The sequence below is a fragment of the Colobus angolensis genome, unplaced genomic scaffold (genome assembly GCF_000951035.1).
Source record: "Colobus angolensis palliatus isolate OR3802 unplaced genomic scaffold, Cang.pa_1.0 Scaffold102, whole genome shotgun sequence".
In the NCBI taxonomy this organism is placed as follows: Eukaryota; Metazoa; Chordata; class Mammalia; order Primates; family Cercopithecidae; genus Colobus; species Colobus angolensis.
The window spans coordinates 4,464,083-4,482,607 of NW_012111142.1; the positions used below are offsets into that span (position 1 = coordinate 4,464,083).

Here is an 18,525-nt window from a genome sequence, read left to right on the forward strand (position 1 = left end):
GTGTCAGTGTTAGATTGAGAATTTTAAAAGATTCTTCTATCCATGAGATATCCCAGGAGAACAATTTCTAGAATAATGCAGAAACACAGGCTATGGCTGAAAATTTGAGGAATAAAAATTTTCTGGTTTCCTAAAACAGAGGAATGAGGTCTAATACTGGCATGCGCTTACTCTATTGGAATTACTAACTCCGTAAGAGTCACTAGAGTGGTTCTTCTCATAAATTGGTTGTTAGAACATGAATTCTAAAATTGGCCCTTCTTAATTTATACACGCACAGACACATGCATTTTCAATACATTTACTGATAGTGGTCAGCTCCACGATTGGCTCTGAGCACGCAGTGAACAAAGATCGGGGCTGAGGCTCTGTTCAATAACTGTGGTGGTTATCACTGCTGAGCATCTACTCTGTGGCGGACACTAGGCTATCTGTCACTTAACCCTCATTACACTCCTCAGAGGTATTCCTATTTCCAGTACTTGGACTTAGGCTCAGCACACAGTTAGGACTTCATGAACATTTGCTAAATGAAGAAATGATTGTAACCTAGAAGAAAACACAGCCAAGAGGGGTTAAATATTGCCCAAAGTTGATAAGTTGAAAAGCTCGATTCCCCAACTCTATATCCTGTACTGTTTTACAATACCATGCTGCCATCTTGAATATAGGTTTTATACTTGACACATAGGAAGCATAACTGATGAATGACCTAAAAATAGATGAATATACGAATAGAGACCACGACAACACATTAGTATGTATATCAAGGTGTATGTTGTGCTTCTCCCCAGTTCAAATCTTTATAAGAAGAGAATTCATAGTCTGGTCAATTTAGCAGAAGCTTCAGCTGAGAACAGAGATCAAAAGGGCCCCAAATTCTTCCATGAGAACTCTCACTGCCAGCTCTAACCAGGAAGACTGTAGGAGTATATGCATGTAAGAGAAAGGACTAGACCTTCATGCAGAGCATTGACTGAAGGATACACTAATGTCGTAAGCTTATTCCTGCCATAGTTCTAATTTCAACAGCTCAGTGGTCCATGACAACTGCCAGAGCACATATCGAACACAAGGTATATACACCTTTTAATTTGTAGGGCTGAGTCAGCTGAGGACAGAGTCAGTCTAAGGGTGGGGACACTCTCACCTTACATGGCTTCATTAGGTGAGGAGGGTAGGATACGATAAATCAAGCTTGGCCACCCATACTGTGAGCTAGGATTCAGAAAAAAGGGTGGTTTGATGAAAATTTCTATTACTGCCAGTACATTGCACTTGCTGCCAGCTTTACTACCCAAATATTCACCCCAAATATGTCAAGAAAATTAAAAGGAAAAAATCACACAACAAAACATCCTCCTAAACTAATTCAATTTCAATATTTATTTTGAAAATTTATTGAGTTATAGTAGAGGAAGCTGGCTAAATTAAGCCAGCCAGACTGTTATTTTTCTCCCTAAGAGTATGGCAATATTTATTATTTTACCTCTCTATGAGGGGTTGATTAAAACTAGAAAATGTAACATTTGCAAAGTCATAATATACTCAGAACAAGGTGGTTCAGATAGGGAAAATAAAAATATATAGGGGCCAATCAGAATTTTCTCTTCCAAAACTTAGATTTTCTTTAAAAACTACATTTGGAAATAGACATTATGATTTTTTTTAAAGGGCCACCCACTCTTTTGTCTGCTCCACACTCTACCCTCACTCTAGAAGAGGTGCCATTGACTTCTACAGATATAAAATGTGTGATGTTCATTTTAAAATTACTAGTAGAGCCTGCTATTGACCATCTAATTATGCCAAGTTCCATTTATAAACATAGCTAACCACTAAGTTTATGGAGACTTTTTGTGCTGCTTTAATAGGATATTGATCGAGCACATAGTTTGAGTAGACTGCCATTGAATTGTGTAATGGCAAACAAAAGGCAAGGTCACAGCGACTGTTCATGCTAGGGCTGCAATCTATTTTTTATTATATTCTCTTTGTTTCTTCCTTTAATGCTCGAGCCCAAATGGTTTCTTTTGAAAGAAGATCTTGCTTAAGAATATAAGCTATTTTTAAAATTAATTTCCATGCAATGATCACAGCTATCGTGTTACTTAACACAGGAAAACCAACAGGCCATTCATTTAGAAAGAAAGTTTTAAATCTATCCCACTTTAATTAAGATCTAAAGTACTGCAAATGTTTAAATGGCACCCCAAATGACTCGGTGTCTGGAATTTCTTATCCTACACCCATTTCCTCATTAGTCCTTCTGTGCAAGAACATTTTGTATTTTCAAGTTTGGGCTTGTTCCTACCAGAGAGTTTCATTTTCTTATTGTGCCTTGTAGTACAGTTCACTCTGTCTTAGAAGTTCCACCATGTCAGGTTAGAATACTGCCAATAGTTCTTACTAAATTACTGGCCTGAAAATCTAAGCATCTGAATATGGGTACCTGAAGATGCAACAAGGACCTAGAGACTTCAAAAAGAACTTTAGAAATGAACTGCAATTTGGATGTTAATGACAACTCCTGGGTGAAAATATAAAGAGTTCACATTTCTAAGGCAGAAAACAGCCACTAGGGTGCCACCTCATGCCAGGCTGAGGCATATGCCTGGTTCCATTCACTCCTACTCTCCATTGACAAACAACTCAGGAATCCTGTAGTCGACCCAGCAGCTGAGCTTTGTGGCAGAGCCAGGACAATTCAGCTGCTGGATTTTAATAGATTCTGCAGCACTGCAACAGGAACCAAAAATCAGTCTGGGTAACTGAGAGTGGTTTTCACACCCAAAGACTCTAAGGCTGGCCACAGTGTACTGAGAATCCTGGCTTTTCAAAATTCCAGGGCCATGAAGTCATCCTTAGCCACGAAGTTTACTTAACCCTTGCAGCCGGCTTGGGTGTACAAACCGCCGCTAGAAAATTAGAGCCCACCAGGCCAGAGTCACAATGGCCTGTGTGTATTTGCGGTTTTCCTCTTTCCCAGTGAAGTAGTTAGGGTTTCGAAGTCACTCCACCAAGTTCAAGTAAAATAGAGTCAGCAATTTGGAAGGAAATGGGCAGAAGTAGTGGATTTTTCAGGAGAACTTTCTGGGTTCATACCAGGAGTGATATTTGACAGCCTTAGAGCTCATACTTTGAGGGAAACACTGGTGTAAAATAAACAAAAGAGTGGGTGCTGACAGAGAGAGCTATCTAAGCAGCATCATTTAGCAGCTAGCAGAGTGGGCTCTCTTTGTAGCAACTTCAAGGGAAAGAGACCAAGCTAAAAATGCCTTGAGAAGGCTTTGTTTGAAAATGCAGCATCATGTAAGAGCCATTTCAACAGATGGTTCTTGTCTCTTTCCTCATAGTATTATGCTAAAACAACTTTAGTGATTCTGAACCACATTGTTAACACTTGTAAAACCCCCTTCCCCAAAGCAGAGAATACTTCCCCCTCTCTCTCTCTGGCACAGCGTCTAGTGGTCTGTCTTTTCCTCCTCCCCTGGAACAAGGCAATAAATAATTGAGCTACTTTCAGATGGTTCTACCACATGGGGGGGAAAGTAGCAAGAGAACAAATATAGATTTTTATGCTATAGTACTTTCTTTGCCATGGAAGCAGAACTTTCCATTCTTGCCTTTCATGGACTTTAGATGATAATGGAAAAAAAAAAAAAATTAAAAGGTGGTGGGCAGGAGGCAAGGAGGAGAGGGGAGTTCATGGAAGACTGAAGCTTCAGTTGGCCAGCAGGAGTCCCTGATTCCAACAGCTTCATCTATCTGATCAGTATAATTCATCCTTGTTGCCTAATCCCTCACCTCTGAGTTTGTCAGGCTAAGCCAGCAGCTTTCTCTTGAGTTTCTCCACCATTGCCACCTCGGTAGTAACACTATTAAAAACAACACACTTAGCACACAGTTATTTCAGTGAATCCGCATGAGGAAATACTGAAAGAGCACCTCCCTCCTGTCTTACATTTAAAAGGAAGAAAATGAAAAACAATAACTGGAAACCTAGTGAAAGTAAATATTTGTATTAGCAAATTTAAAAATCAAATACTAAAGATCCAGAAAGGGAGAAAAATCTCAAGTCAAGCCATCATTAATGATGACTGTGAAACTTCCAGTCCATATAAGTAGTCATAATTAGGGTATAATTGCAGGGGACTGGATGGGGCTGGGATACCGATAACAGAAGGTTAAGAAATCTGCAAAAGAGTCAGAGATTCTAGGACACTGAGACCATTAAAAACATCTAAGTAAAAGGCATAACTATGGAGAGAGTAAAAAGATCAGTGGTGGGGAGTGGGAGGTAATGAATAGGTGGAGAACAGGAGATATTTAGGGCAGTAAAACTATTCTGTATGATACCATAATAGTAGTTACCTGTCACTATGCATTTGTCAAAACCCACAGAATGTACAAGAATGAACCCTAATGTAAACTGTGGACTTTAATTAATAATTACGCGTAAATATTGGCTCATGAATTGTAACAAATGTACCACACTGACAAACGATATTAACAATAGGGGAAACTGTTTGGGAGGCGGGGTATATGGGACTTCTGTACTTTCTGTTAACCTAAAACTGTAAACCTAAAAAACTGCCCTAAAAAAGAATAAAGTCTGTTAATTAAAAACAAACTCACACCTGAAAACAATCCAGGAAAAAAAATTAAGTATCTTACTTGCTTTGGTTTACATGAAAATAGTTTTAACCTTTTTTTAAATGCACAAATTAATAAGCTGAAAGTGTATCAAATCAACAAGAACTGATTATTCAATAAAAGCACAGAATCCTTGGATGCCATTTAGTTCTATAATGCAATTATAGGAGAGGTTTTGATGAAAAGGTCGGCAGTGAGCTAGCTGAGTACAATAAAGGAAAAAGAGCAAGTTGCTTAACCTTTTGGAGTATTGCAGACTCCATCTATAAAAAGGGATGGTAACACCAACCATGGGAGGATTGAATGAGATAATGTTTACAAAGTACCCAGCACAATGCCTGGTACATGGTATGTGCTTGATAAATGCTAGCTACTCTAAATTTTTGTATCATATGAGATAGTGAACTCCTAACAGGGCCAATATCATGTGTTTAATAACTTTATGCACCAGTTAACTTATTTCTATTAAAGGATACAGAATGCACCCCAGGTCCACTCATCTGCAAAAACCATCCACCACAGTTCTGAAATGGGTGCTTCTCTCTTCCCACACGGGGGAACAAGGAGGAGGGCAGCCTTGCAAGGCAATGCTGAGGGATTTCAACTCCCGCATGTGGCTTGAGTGTTAAGCCTTTCAGGAGGGTGTGTAGGTGAGGAAACCTGAGCTGGGGATCCTTACCCCAGCAGTCAAGGCAATCTTGTGAAATATACTCTGACAAACCTAGATTATCTCTAAGAAAAAGGGGTCTCCTGACTACAGTTGACTAGTTTGGCCTGAAGCCATGATCGAGCTGACACAGCCCAGACCCACTCTTGCCAAACAGTTTCCGTCAGCATGAGGCCATGTGTGAGTGAGTCCCAGAGCGATTACACAGCAGTGTGCAGAATCAAAAAGCATTTGAGAGCCAAAGGATGTTCACGATGCCAGGTACTGGCTAAGCAACCCCGTAAGCGGGCACAGGAAACAAGTCCAGGTCCCTCTGCAAACTCAATCCCTGTCCAGCCATACTCTCTGGCAGTCTTGAAGGCAGGTTTAGAATTCATTTGGCAGCCAAGCAATCTTAGACTGACCAGAGTTCTAATCAAACTTGGAACTGATAAGCTTTGGGATATAAGACCTTAAAAGGAAAGGCAGGGAGTGGAAGGAAGAGGAGAGGCTGGGGGTGATTCTGTACTGTGTGAGCCTTCTCATACAACCCCCAGGCCTGGGAACACTGATGGTAATGAGGACTAAATGTAAGAATTGCAGCACTCAGGGCAGAATAAAATGGCTAGTGCTCCAATCTTATGCTTAAAAGGATGTTCTTTTCACTCTTCAAGGCTATGTTTTAGATCCCATTGAGGGCTCAATGAATGTATTTCCCTATAATGCTATTATGACAGGTATGGTCTGATATACATACACACACACACACACACACACACACACACACATATATATATACACATACTCCCCATATTACTGTTATTACTAAAATTACAAGAAAATGTGATATTTATTGCGTTCAAAAGTCCTAAGAGTTAAATATATATATACACACACACTGATGCACTGTTATTTGTCTATGACTGTGCTATAACTAGGGCAGCATATCCTCTCCAGCTTAACAAGGCAACATAGTATCTACTTAACTGGTTGGTACTTTAAGTACACTTCAGTACCATGGCAGCAACCTCCCCATTTCAAGTCACGACCCGCTGCTCCTAATGTCTCATTCCTTAGGGTTCCAACTCTTCTACACTGGAATACCTCAGCATCAACCTGGGAGTCCTTGACTCCCACAATTCTAACACCGACAGTTACCTTCCCACTGTTTCCCTGTCTAGTCTCATGCCATAGAGCTCTTCAAGTTCCTTTGGGCCAGTCTCAAAAGTACGGATTCTGGCCTTATAGAGATTCAGCTTAACGATTTATCCACTATTTGAATTTTTTGCTTGTTTGTTTTTTGAGATGGAGTCTCACTGTTTTGCCCAGGCTGGAGTGCAGTGGTGCAATCTCGGCTCACTGCAACCTCCAACCCCTGGGTTCGAGCAACTGTCCTGCCTCAGTCTCCTGAGTAGCTGGGATTATAGGCGTGCACCACCTTGCCCAGCTAATTTTTTGTAGTTTTAGCTGAGACAGGGTTTCACCACGTTGGCCAGGCTTGTCTCAAACTCCTGACCTCGAGTGATCCGCCCGCCTCAACCTCCCAAAGTGCTGGGATTACAGGCGTGAGCCACCGTGCCTGGCCTCACTGTTTGACTTTGGATAAATAACTTAAATAGACCCTCAATTTAACTCATCTTTAAAAATGGGAATAATTTCTTGTCTGAAAAGCTTATTGCAAGGATTAATTTATGCATCTTACACTAAGGCCTAGGACAGTGCCTGGCAGAGAGTAAATGACTAGTAGTCATTAGATTCTCCCCTATTCCCACATTGTATATCACATTCTGTGCTCTCAAGACTCTCCCAGCCTGTAAGTGACTGAAATGAGAACAGAGAGAATCCAGGCTTTCGGGACCAGGATGGCTTGTTTGACCTGACGTGGTGTCCTGAGATGGACCGGCTTACTCAGTCAATCTTGCAAGCCTGTAACACAGAGAATGGGGGGTATGAACCTGAAATGAAAATATTTCTTCTTACTCCAGCTCATTCCACAAAGGGCTGATGCTGCTCAAAACCAATTTTAAACATGTAAATTTTACCTACAAGTGGTATTCTGAAGTAGGTGGAGGGGTAAAACAAAATAAAATTTCAATATTTGGTATTTATTTTTCCTTCTTACTGGGACCTGGAACATCATAATCATTGTAGTTACGCTTTTAAATAAGAAAAAAGAGAGATTCTTAAGGGAAGGCAACTGTGTGTGTGTGTGTGTGTGTGTGTGTGTGTGCGCGCGCACTAGATTATGTCATAACAAAACTACAATCAATTGAATGGGCCTTTGATCAATGGAGAAAGATGGTGACAGGCACTCTTCATTCACTGTTAGTGATTATTGACAAGCTGGTAATGATCATCCCAGACTGTGTCACTCATACCAAGGGCATTAGCATTTTTTAAAGGTCAAAACCAAATTCTTTTAAAATGCAGAATTTCTTAGACATCAGGGAAGCCTTGGAATATATGAGACCCTCAGGATTTTCGTCTTTCTTTTACGCCTCACATCAAAATAATGTTTAATTTTTCCTGATTTAAATTCTTGGTTGTCAAACAAACTGTGTGTCAAAATTCCTCCAATGGGTGAACGAAAAGGAGATTCTGAAGGCTTTTTTTGGTCTCTAGGGGTCCCAGGCAGAAAGCAAGCACCAACCAAGGCAAATGTGTACCAAATGAAAGCACAATTCTACTTACTCTGTGACACTCTTACTAGCTCAGTCACAGTGAAAACACCTGATGTGACAAAGCTGTCCTGGAAGCCCAAATGTCCTGGGGAAACAAAGACAAAAGAAAACAAAGGGTCATAAATACAAGACATTTGACAACAGAGCTTTAAATATTAGTTTCATTATGATTAACACATGTGGTGCCTCATCTCATGCTCTGCTTGCCTTAGGGTTTCTGTGGGAGGGCACAGTCATTTAGCTATGCTGATAGATTTTTGGTTTGAATTTCAAGGTTGTGCAAAGCTATGGTACGACAACTGGCTGATTTTTGAAATGGTTAAAAAAAATTCAACAGGAAATCTGCAACAAAAGACAATTTAAAATAAATAGTTACCTTGGGTGACCTCTAAGACCTTAACAATTGGGATAAAAACAGCATATCTAAGAATCACTAGGAGAGCTGCATTCCGTGATAGTTTTTTAAACATTATTCTCTAAAGAAGCATCTGATTTGGAATTAGTTATCTATTCATTTAACTCAAACAAGATTTAAAGATGTTATTTTCTGGAGGCACCACAGGGTGAATTTTTAAAAAGTCAGAATAGAAAAAGCAAAGCCCCAACCCACAAAACAGGAAAACAAATTCTTTTGAGCACAAATAAAAATTCAGATTCTTTATACACACCAAATGGTTCTCGTGTCCATTGATATTTTTGAGAAAAGATAATAAATCAATGGTTCAAACATCGATTAATCTTTGAACTTTGTTTCTGCTTCATTTTTGCTGGATGCAATTAATTCCCTTTAAGACACCTGGTATTATGTCGATCACCAATTACTCATTCAATTTTATGATCTATTCAAAAACATAGAACTTATAAATGACAAGGAACACATAATCTATGATATGCAGTTTCTGTCTCTGCCTGTACAATTTTCTGATTCTATGACTCTCACACAGGTAGGTTCTAGTTGAGAGATCACTCCAAGGTCAGCTTAGTCTTTCCCTGCTTTTAAATCTGCGTCAACAAATTGTTGGTTGAAGGGATTTTTGAAATAATTGTTCTTTGACACAGGAAACATACCTTGAGAAAATGCAATAAAAGAAAATAGACCAATCTGAATATATAACAATCCATAAACAAAGTTTATGTTATTAATAAAAGCTAGATTTCATACACTACTGAGGGAAAGCAAGTTTACCTGTGGCACTGCATATCCACCAGTACATTTACTAAATGTCACACACAAAAACACACGCAAAAAGTTGCCATGTTTTGGAGGAGTATAAATGGACCTGCAAATTACTTATCTTTTTTTGGTTACATTGGATTTTTGCATAAGAAATTTCTACTGAGATTTTAAAAATTTTCAGTTAACTTTTATATCAAACACATAATCTATGGTATTTGAGATGAAACAGTTCTAAGTTTTAGGATAGACAATAATTGTAAACTGCTTTTTGAAATAAAATGGCAAAATTTTACTATCAAAGTGCTCAAGAAATTTCACCTCTCAAAACCACCCACACCCAGGTATTCAGTTGGCTTTGGTAAGCACCTAAGACGCTGTCTATTAGATTAAGAGAAGTTAAAAAAAATTAATAAATAAATAAAATTCTCTAATGAGGTCTTGGCAAAACAGACCACAACATCTCTTTCTTATAGGGAGACCATCAACATTACATTTATCCCACAGATCACAGCAAAGGAAATCTAACCACAATGTACATTAAGGTTGACTTAAAACACATAGAACAATAACAAGGAAATTCATAGATGAAGAGGAAAATCTGCGTTGATCTCCAGCTCCTGCTCATCCCTACCTTCTTTACTTGACTTACAGGCTGATACTTGTTTCAGTTCCAATCTTTGAAATTCCTTATTTTAAGGATGAACTAACATGAATTTCTGTATAGGGTGAATGTAAACACATGCAATTTAATTCTGCCACCAAAAAAGCCAGCAATATATCTTATAGGCTAAGCTGAGTTTGGTGCAAGGACTTGGGAACTGGGAAGACCCCTGCGTTCGTTTATTCAAATTACCACCCTTTCCTGGTTGCCCCTTTTCTTGTGTTCACCTCTTAAATGTTGGTGTTCTCCAGGGTCTGTGCTCATCTCTCCCTGTATGTGTGTGCAGGTGGCGGGGGGTGTCTATTTCCTAAGTTATTTTATCTACCTCCATGTCATCAACTAGCAGTCTAGACTGTGATATTTGTGAAAACTAAAATAATATTTTTGTTTACCATTGTATACTTAATGCCTGAGACAAAGCAGGTTAGTAAGTGAATATTTATTGAATGAGTAGGTGAATGAATCTACAGGCCAATGACTCTCAACTCTTTATCATTTACTGAGATCTATCTCCTGGTTTCCAAACCCATAAATCTAGGTATTTGTTGGGCATTCCATCCAGATAGCCCACAGGTATTCTTAGACCCAACATGCCCAAAGCTGACTCCATTTTCTACTGCACCCAAAACCCGTTCTTACTCTTTTGAATTCCGTATTTCAATGAACTATTGGCCATTCATCTAGTTTTTTGGCATCATCCCTGACTCCTGCCTCTGACAATCACCCACATCCAACCAGTACCCACTGCTTCTGTGATTCTTGACTCTATGTACGTCTCCATCATCCTCCTGTAACTGTGGCTCAGGACCTTCCCACTTCACCAGCATGGCGGGAAAGCCTCCTAACTGTGCTCTCTATCATCTCTCTCGGCTTCTTCTCCAATCCCCTCTCTCCGCTTCAGCCAGGGCTGTAAAAATCAGCTGGGTGTAGTGGTGCACACCTGTAATCCCAGCTATTCGGGAGGCTGAGGCAGGAGAATCGTTTGAACCCAGAAGGCAAAGGTTGCAGTGAGCCGAGATCATGCCACTGCACTCCAGCCTGGGTGACAGAGTGAGATCTGTCTCCAAAAAAAAAAAAAAAAAATTATAGGCTGGGTGCAGTGGTTCATGCCTGTAATCCCAGCACTTTGGGAGGCTGAGGCAGGCAAATCACCTGAGGTTGGGAGTTAGAGACCAGCCTGACCAACATGGAGAAACCCCATCTCTCTCTACTAAAAATACAAAATTAGCTGGGCATGGTGGCGCATGCCTATAATCCCAGCTGCTGGGGGGGCTGAAGCAGGAGAATCACTTGAACAGGGAGGCATAGGTTGCAGTGAGCCGAGATCGTGCCATTGCACTCCAGCCTGGGCAACAAGAGTGAAACTCCATCTCAAAAAAAAAAAAAAAAAAAAATATATATATATATATATATATACACACACACATTAGATATATGTATTTTTAGAGACAGGGTCTTGCTCTGTCACTCACACTGGAGTGCAGTGGTGTGTTTATAGCTTACCTTACATATATATGTATGTATATACATATATACACACACACATTATATATATTATATATATGGTATAAATATATATATAATATGTATGGTATAAATGACATGAAGGAGACAAATATCAAAAGCTTTAGAAACGGTGGTCAGGGCAGGTCTTGTTTAAGAGCTGATATCTGAAAGATATAAAGGAGCCAAACAGGAAAAGGAGAAAGAGCTCTTCAGGCAGAGGATTAACATGAGCAATGGCCCTGAGGTAGGAAAGAGCAAGATGTTGGAGAAACTGAGACAAATCCAATGTGTTCTGAGCCCCCTGCCCTATCAGAAAGCTTACAAGAAATATGCATCCAACAAAGGACTAGTATCCAAAATTTACAAGGAACTCAAATAAATCAGCAAGAAAAAAACCAAATAATTCCATCAAGTAGGCAAAGGACATGATCAGACATTTCTCAAAAGAAGATATACAAATGGCCAATAAACATGAAAAAACGCCCAACATCACTAATCATCATGGAAATGTAAATTAAAACTATAATGAGATGCCACCTTATGGCCTGTAAGAATGGCCATTATTAAAAAGTCAAAAAAAAAAAAAAGATATTGGCATGGATGTTGTGAAAAGGGAATGCGTATGTACTGCTGGTAAGAATAAGTACCATCTCTATGTGAAACAGCATGGAGATTTCTTAAAGAACTCAAAGTAGATCTACCACTTCATCCAGCAATCCCACTACTTGATATCTGCTCAAAGGAAAAGAAGTCAACATATCAAAAAGACAACTGCATGCGTTTGTTCATTGCCACACAAGTCATTTGCAAAGATGTGCTAAATGCCCGCATTTGCTAAATGCCCACTGGCCAAGGAACGGAGAAAGAAAATATGGTATATATACTCCATAGATACTACTCAGCCATAAAAAGGAACAAAATAATGTCTTTTGCAGCAACTTGGATGGAGCCAGAGGCCATTATTCTAAGTGAAGTAACTCAGGAATGGAAAACCAAATACCGTCATGTTCTCACTTATAAGTGGAAGTTAAGCTACGAGTGTGCAAAAGTATACAGAGTGATATAATGGACCTTGGAGACTCAGAAGGGGGCGGCTGGGTAGGGAGTGAGGGATTTAGAAAAGCCTACATACTGGGTACAATGTACACTGCTTGGGTGAGGGATGCACTAAAATCTCAGACTTCACCACTGTACAATTCATTCATGTACCCAAAAACCACTTTTACCCCGAAAGCCACTGAAATGAAATATATATATGTAAATATATATTTTTACATATACTGCAAACCTTTGACAGAACTTCTTATTTCTGTCTCTCTCTCTGATTTTCAACAATATAGTTTAAACTAAAACCGAGCCGATCTGCACTGGGAAACCATTAAAATGAAAAAAATATATATATAACAAATGTATATGTGTATATATAAGTAGATATATACATATCATATATACAAGTAGATATATACATATCTCATGTATATACATTTTCTTTTAAAGAGAAAGAATGCTTGCAAGAGCCCCACAGAATGTTCAGAGTACAGTACAAACTCCTTCCCATGGCACGGGACCTAGATATAGCCTCTGTTTACTCTCTCTCACTTCTGGCCCTACCCTTGGCCTAAGGGAACTACATGCTCACTCCCCGTTGCACTGCTTCACTGCCATCCCCTGATACAGCTCCTTCTTCCTGAAACATCTGTTCTTCCTCCTCCTGGCTTAGCCAACTCCTAAAGTGTCTTTTAGAACTCAGCTTTTGTTGTCTCCTCTGAAAAAAGTCTTCCCTGGCTGCCCTCACCACTGGGGAACACTTTTTTCTCCCTTCTGAATAATGACCAGTCATACTCTATGTAACTCTCACCTGGGACCTGCCTTACTCGATTGTAACTTTGTCTTTTTCTCACATCAGACTGTAAGCCCTCTGAGGAGGGGAAGTATCTTCTATGCCTCTGGCCCTCCAGGTCCTGACACGCTGCCTGGCAGGGGGTCAGTGTTCCTGAGTTGCCTCGGAATGAAGGAAACTCAAACTGGGCTCACCTATGTCATTTTTCCACTTGGTAAAATCTTTGGCAGAACTTCTTATTTCTGTCTCTTTCTCTCATTTCCAGCAATATAGTTGAAACTAAAACTGAGCCAGTCTGCACTGGGAAACTATGAAAATGAACTATCCACATATTCCCTCCAAACTAAACAGGATCAGGACAGGAAAGGCAAAGAAGCTTCTGGTCAGACTGATTCAGGCATTTCTGATGATAAATGCCGGAGGATTGTCTTCTTGTTCGCTTTACGGTTCATATTTTTAAAGTTCAAGTAAAAATAGAGTTAAAGGGCAGCAGCATTGTCCATCATGTCCATAAAGCTCCCTCCATCCAAAAAGGATCTAGTCCCAAGCTTAAATGAAGATCTTGTGTGATCCTGAGACAGTCACTGCAAAAATAACAATTTCATCCCCTTCCCCTACCGGCAACTTGCCTCCCAAGGCTTACCTTAGTGGAACATGTGCAATTTAGAAGGTAAAATATATGTGAATGCACTATAATCAGAAAAATAAAGAGTGTAATTCTTTGGCAGGTTTTGATGTAATCATCTCTTCACACAGTATTATCAGACAGCCTTGGCTAGATTATGTTTATAATATGTCCCCAAGGAAAGGTCTGTGTAAACACTCCATGTAACTTTAAATGGCGATGAAACTGCTCTTGTTCCTTTACCAATTGCTTGGAAACCCACTGATGAACTCTGTAAGAAGACAGCAATGAGAAATGAAACCTAAGAAATGATGGAAAAAGTGATATTGCTAACATAATTACTAAGCAAACTTGAGTGAATTAACATTTCATTCTCACGAACGCAAACCAAATCTTAAAAATGACTTTCAGGGAAATGACACTAATCTGATTGTTCTACTTTACTGCAAAGTAAGAAAAAAGTGGAAAAGAAAATAAAAAGGTGAGTTTAAGCTATTCCAAATTCGGATATTATTAGCATTGAAAGATGCTCTGTTGGAAAGCAGATTAAACACTCCCAAAAGGTCCCAAGATTTACATTCTGAATAGGGCCTCTCAGAAAAAAAGTGCAAAACATGTACTTTCGTTAAGTATGTCTTAGATGAAAAGCCAGATTGCATAATGCGCTATCTCTACAATTCTGTACTACTGTTCAGGAGCAATTGTATAGGAGATTGAAATGAGGAGCAGATCCTTTCTCATTTTATATAATATGGCTAAAAAAGTTCATTCACTGAAGTCTTGTTCATTGAATTCCCAATTAGAGCACAGACTTCAATACCTTGGAGTCAGTCATACTCACAGTGGGGAGAGATTAAACTATACGGGAGAGGTAGACATATAAAAAGCAAAATTCTTTCATGGGTAGTTAGGAGAAGCAGCTCTCTTTACCTCGATGATATCAGCAGTTATTATGGAAAATGCCATTACATGGGAACCAAATTTCATTTCATGGAGGAACTGAACATCTATCTGCCTTTTAGCAGGCAGCAGAGGAACAAAGTTAAGATTTGAAGAGAGACAGGTAACCTTGAAGAGCTGTTCAGAGGTCAAGGCCAGAGACACCTGGGAACAAACCACACAGGGGGCTGACCACTAAGGAAAGTTTTCAGGTCCAAGCGACAGAGTTAATTTTGCATCTGAGAAGGGAAGTTTTTATCCAAGATGGTATTTTTGTTTTTTCTGCTGGAATATCAAGGGGCTGTCAGATCTAAATTATCAAATCTCATCTGCTTAAGGGATGTAGGCAAACTGCAATACCCCGGTCATTTCATCAAAAAGAACTCATCTCTATTCTAGTCTTCCCTTGGTAAACAGGTTCCATCCCTAATAACAAGACAGGCCAATGATTACCAGGCTTCTCCATGCTGGTGTGCCTTGGCCACTCGAAGGGAAAAGCTCCCTCTTTCTCATGCTGTTTATATTCCCGAATGATTTGGACTGCCTGTGCGTGCAGGTCTGTGCTAGTCCCTGGGGACACTGCTCTCAGGGAGCCTACATTCTCATCCTTCTAAAGAAAAGTTTACCTCATCAACCACACTCCCTCCTTGGAATTTTAATTTCTCCTTCTGTGAATTCCCCACTGGCTTATGAGCCACCTGTGGGAATGTGGCTCGTTAATCTTCTCTCTCACCCCAACACAGAACATGTTAGATGTGCTCAGGAGACACTGTTCAATTAAGGAGAACTTCTGCTCTGCTTGTCTTAACGGCACTTGCCTCTTTCTACCTGACTGGACAGTTATTTGTTTATATGTCTTATCTCTGCATTCCTACAGCAAACCAGGGGAGGGGAGGGCTGCGACTCATTAGCGCACATTGTCCACAGGGCCCAGCACAAGCCTTTATTCTAGGTGTGTAATATTTATTTAGTGATTCAGATGAGTGACTTATGAGACCCTCATTTGGTAAGTCTTCTTGTGCATGATGTAAATTTGTGTTAGCTCACCTGCAGTGATATTACTTCTGTACTCTTAATTTGGAATATCTTGGAAAACAGTTTTTCCTTTTGAGGAGTCAGGTGCAGGTATGTTTTGAGGAGTTAGGTGCAGGTATATTTCTGCTGATCCGTTAAGGCCAAATTTTAAATTTCTGGTCTGATTCCTGACTGTACAGTGACTATTTAAATTGTTCTGCCACTCATTGGTGACATTTGAGATATGGCTTATTTTTAGAATAATTCCTTATATTTTAAAGAAATGCAAAAATTCAGATATCTAAAAAAGAACACAGGAGCAATAAAAGTACATATATATTCTGTTTGTGAGATTCACCTTTATGATAGTGGAGAAAAATTCACTTGGTAGTGTGCTTATGGTAAACATTAGAAGGTTGACATACGGTGTTGGACTGACAGTAAGGCTGAAACCCTTCTATATCTAGAAAGTTGTGCCTGAGAATTTGCAAAATGCAGAAATGTTTGTCAGCTAATAATATGGATGAGGTGTTTTGAGATTCTCAGATGAATACATGGATTGCTTTAAACGCATTTGTAACATGGTTATGATTGTCATTTTGGTTTATCATGACACATTAAGAAATTGTCACCATTATGGAAATAATGTACTCTTAGACCAAGAGAAGGATGAGGCAAAAAGAGGTTTGAGAAGTATGTGTCATGGGACTTACACACTGTTGGCCTTCTTTTGTGTCTCCAAATTTCCCTGTGCCGCTCATTTACTGCTGCTCAATACAGACACCTAATCTGTGTTTTTTTGTTTGTTTGTGCCATCATTGCTCACTCAATTATTTCTGCCATAGCCATACAGACAGAGTCAATATTTAATTTACAGCTTCCACTCAATAAATGTTTACTTAATGTCTATTACATGGCAACCACAATCCTAGAACCTGGGATGCAACAGGTAATAACATAAGGTTCTTACTCTTGGGGACTTACATCTCCAGTCAAGGAAGATATTTACACCAAGATTTCCCGTAATGTATTTATAAAAAATTTGAATTTTTATTAATACCCTTCTAGGAGAACATTAGAAACTAATAAAGACTACTGCAGTATCTTCCTGTGATGAGTCTGCTGTTTGTCACACATATCCGTGGTTGATAGCCAGAAAGCACACTTTCCAATTGCCTTACAGTTAGGAGTGGCCACAACCAGAAAGTGAATGCAAGTGATATGATCAACTTCTACCCCACATACCTAAAAGGAAATTCTTGCCCTGAACATTGTCTCTACCCCTTGTTAGGAGTGAGAACACTTCCTACCATGCAGGCACATACCCATGGAATAGCAGAGCAGCAAGATAGAAGGAACCTGGGACCCTGAATGACACCGTGGAGTAGAACCATCCTGTCAACTTAGGCTGCTCATCTGGGAATATTACCAGAAAGAAAACTAGATTTCAATATACATTAACTACTATATCTTTTTGTGTTTTATTGGTTTCTTCGTTATAGTAGCTAAGCACTTACCCTAACCCACATAACTACTAACTTTTCCCTTTTGAATCTAAAGCGTCACAGCTTAGCAGCCCTTAGGCCAATTCCAGTCTACAAACATATTTTGCTAGTACAGTATGCATTATTAATCTGCATAGGAATGCTTTTAAACTAGATATGAGAAGTTAAGTGACTTGCTTAACTTAAAGGTAAACAAGTGGCAGAATTAGGATTAGAACACAGGTACATTTACCACTCTTTATATAATAAAGTTTATTCCATTTTAATCCATGATTTTTAGCATCAGAGACTTAATTGCCCATTCTAATCCAAAGGCCTTGTCACATCTTTTCACCAATTCCTGCAGTTAATAAAGGAAGGGTAGCATTTAATTAAACTAAATGTGATTGCCCAATGACTTCACAGAAAGAAAGTTTATGAGTTTTAAGTTTCAAGTGATTGAGAAATTAATTAAAGGACTATGTCTATTAGATATCAAAATATCTAAAAGTAAAAGTGAAAAAAGATTTTTACCGTTTGTATCTTTGCAAATATCAGATCCATAGCATCACACAATGAACTGGATATGGAAAAGACCTTAAAGTTAATCCAGCAGTGGAGTAATAATCGTCATGTTGCAACAAAAAATTGTGCTTAGTAAAGAATGAGGGTTAAAAAAAATCATATTTCCCTGAATACGTCTACCTTCCTATAACTTGTAATTTACCTAGATTTTGTCCTCTGGCATAGGCAGAACAAATGTTGGCTCTCTTTAATTCTACTAGCCTTCAAATATCTGAAGACATCCTCTCAACCTAATTTTCTCTCTTCCAGGCTAAATTTCCTTCCTTCCTCCCTCCCTTTCTCTCTCTCTCTTTCTTGTCATGTCAACAAGTTATTTTCCCCATTTCCCCTAAACATTTAGAATTATGCATTTATTAGTCTTAAAAGCTGAAACAGCTGTTTTGCAAGTGGACTCAACTGAAAATTTAGACTTGTACAAGAACAGAGAAATACTTAAAAATAATCTTTAGGGATTATTTTTACATTTTAAACACTTACTTTAGCACCATTTTTGAAAAACAGACAATTTTGCATCATATTAGAAAAGCTAAGGTCTACTGTAATTAGCATAGTATCAGTATTTTATAAGCTTAATATTTAAAAATGTAATTAACCTGGTTTTGAATTAAAGAGGTTTTTAAAAAAGCAAACTTATTGTTTTTATGTTCTGAATCAAAGTTTCCTCTAAACTTGGATAGTAACAACTGGTAATTTGCAAATAGATGAAGCTAT

The 18,525-nt window shown here is 38.9% G+C and overlaps 1 protein-coding gene across 3 annotated transcripts in view; it reads right to left on the bottom strand.

Annotated features, from left to right (window-relative positions):
* The window catches only part of NFIA (nuclear factor I/A), a 406,575-nt gene that overhangs the window by 118,733 nt on the left and 269,317 nt on the right, over positions 1-18,525 (bottom strand). For all 3 annotated transcript variants that reach the window (XM_011941158.1, XM_011941167.1, XM_011941148.1), the window contains one exon: positions 7,994-8,068. In XM_011941158.1, coding sequence (XP_011796548.1) covers positions 7,994-8,068 — 75 coding nt within the window. The remainder of the gene's footprint in view (positions 1-7,993; positions 8,069-18,525) is intronic.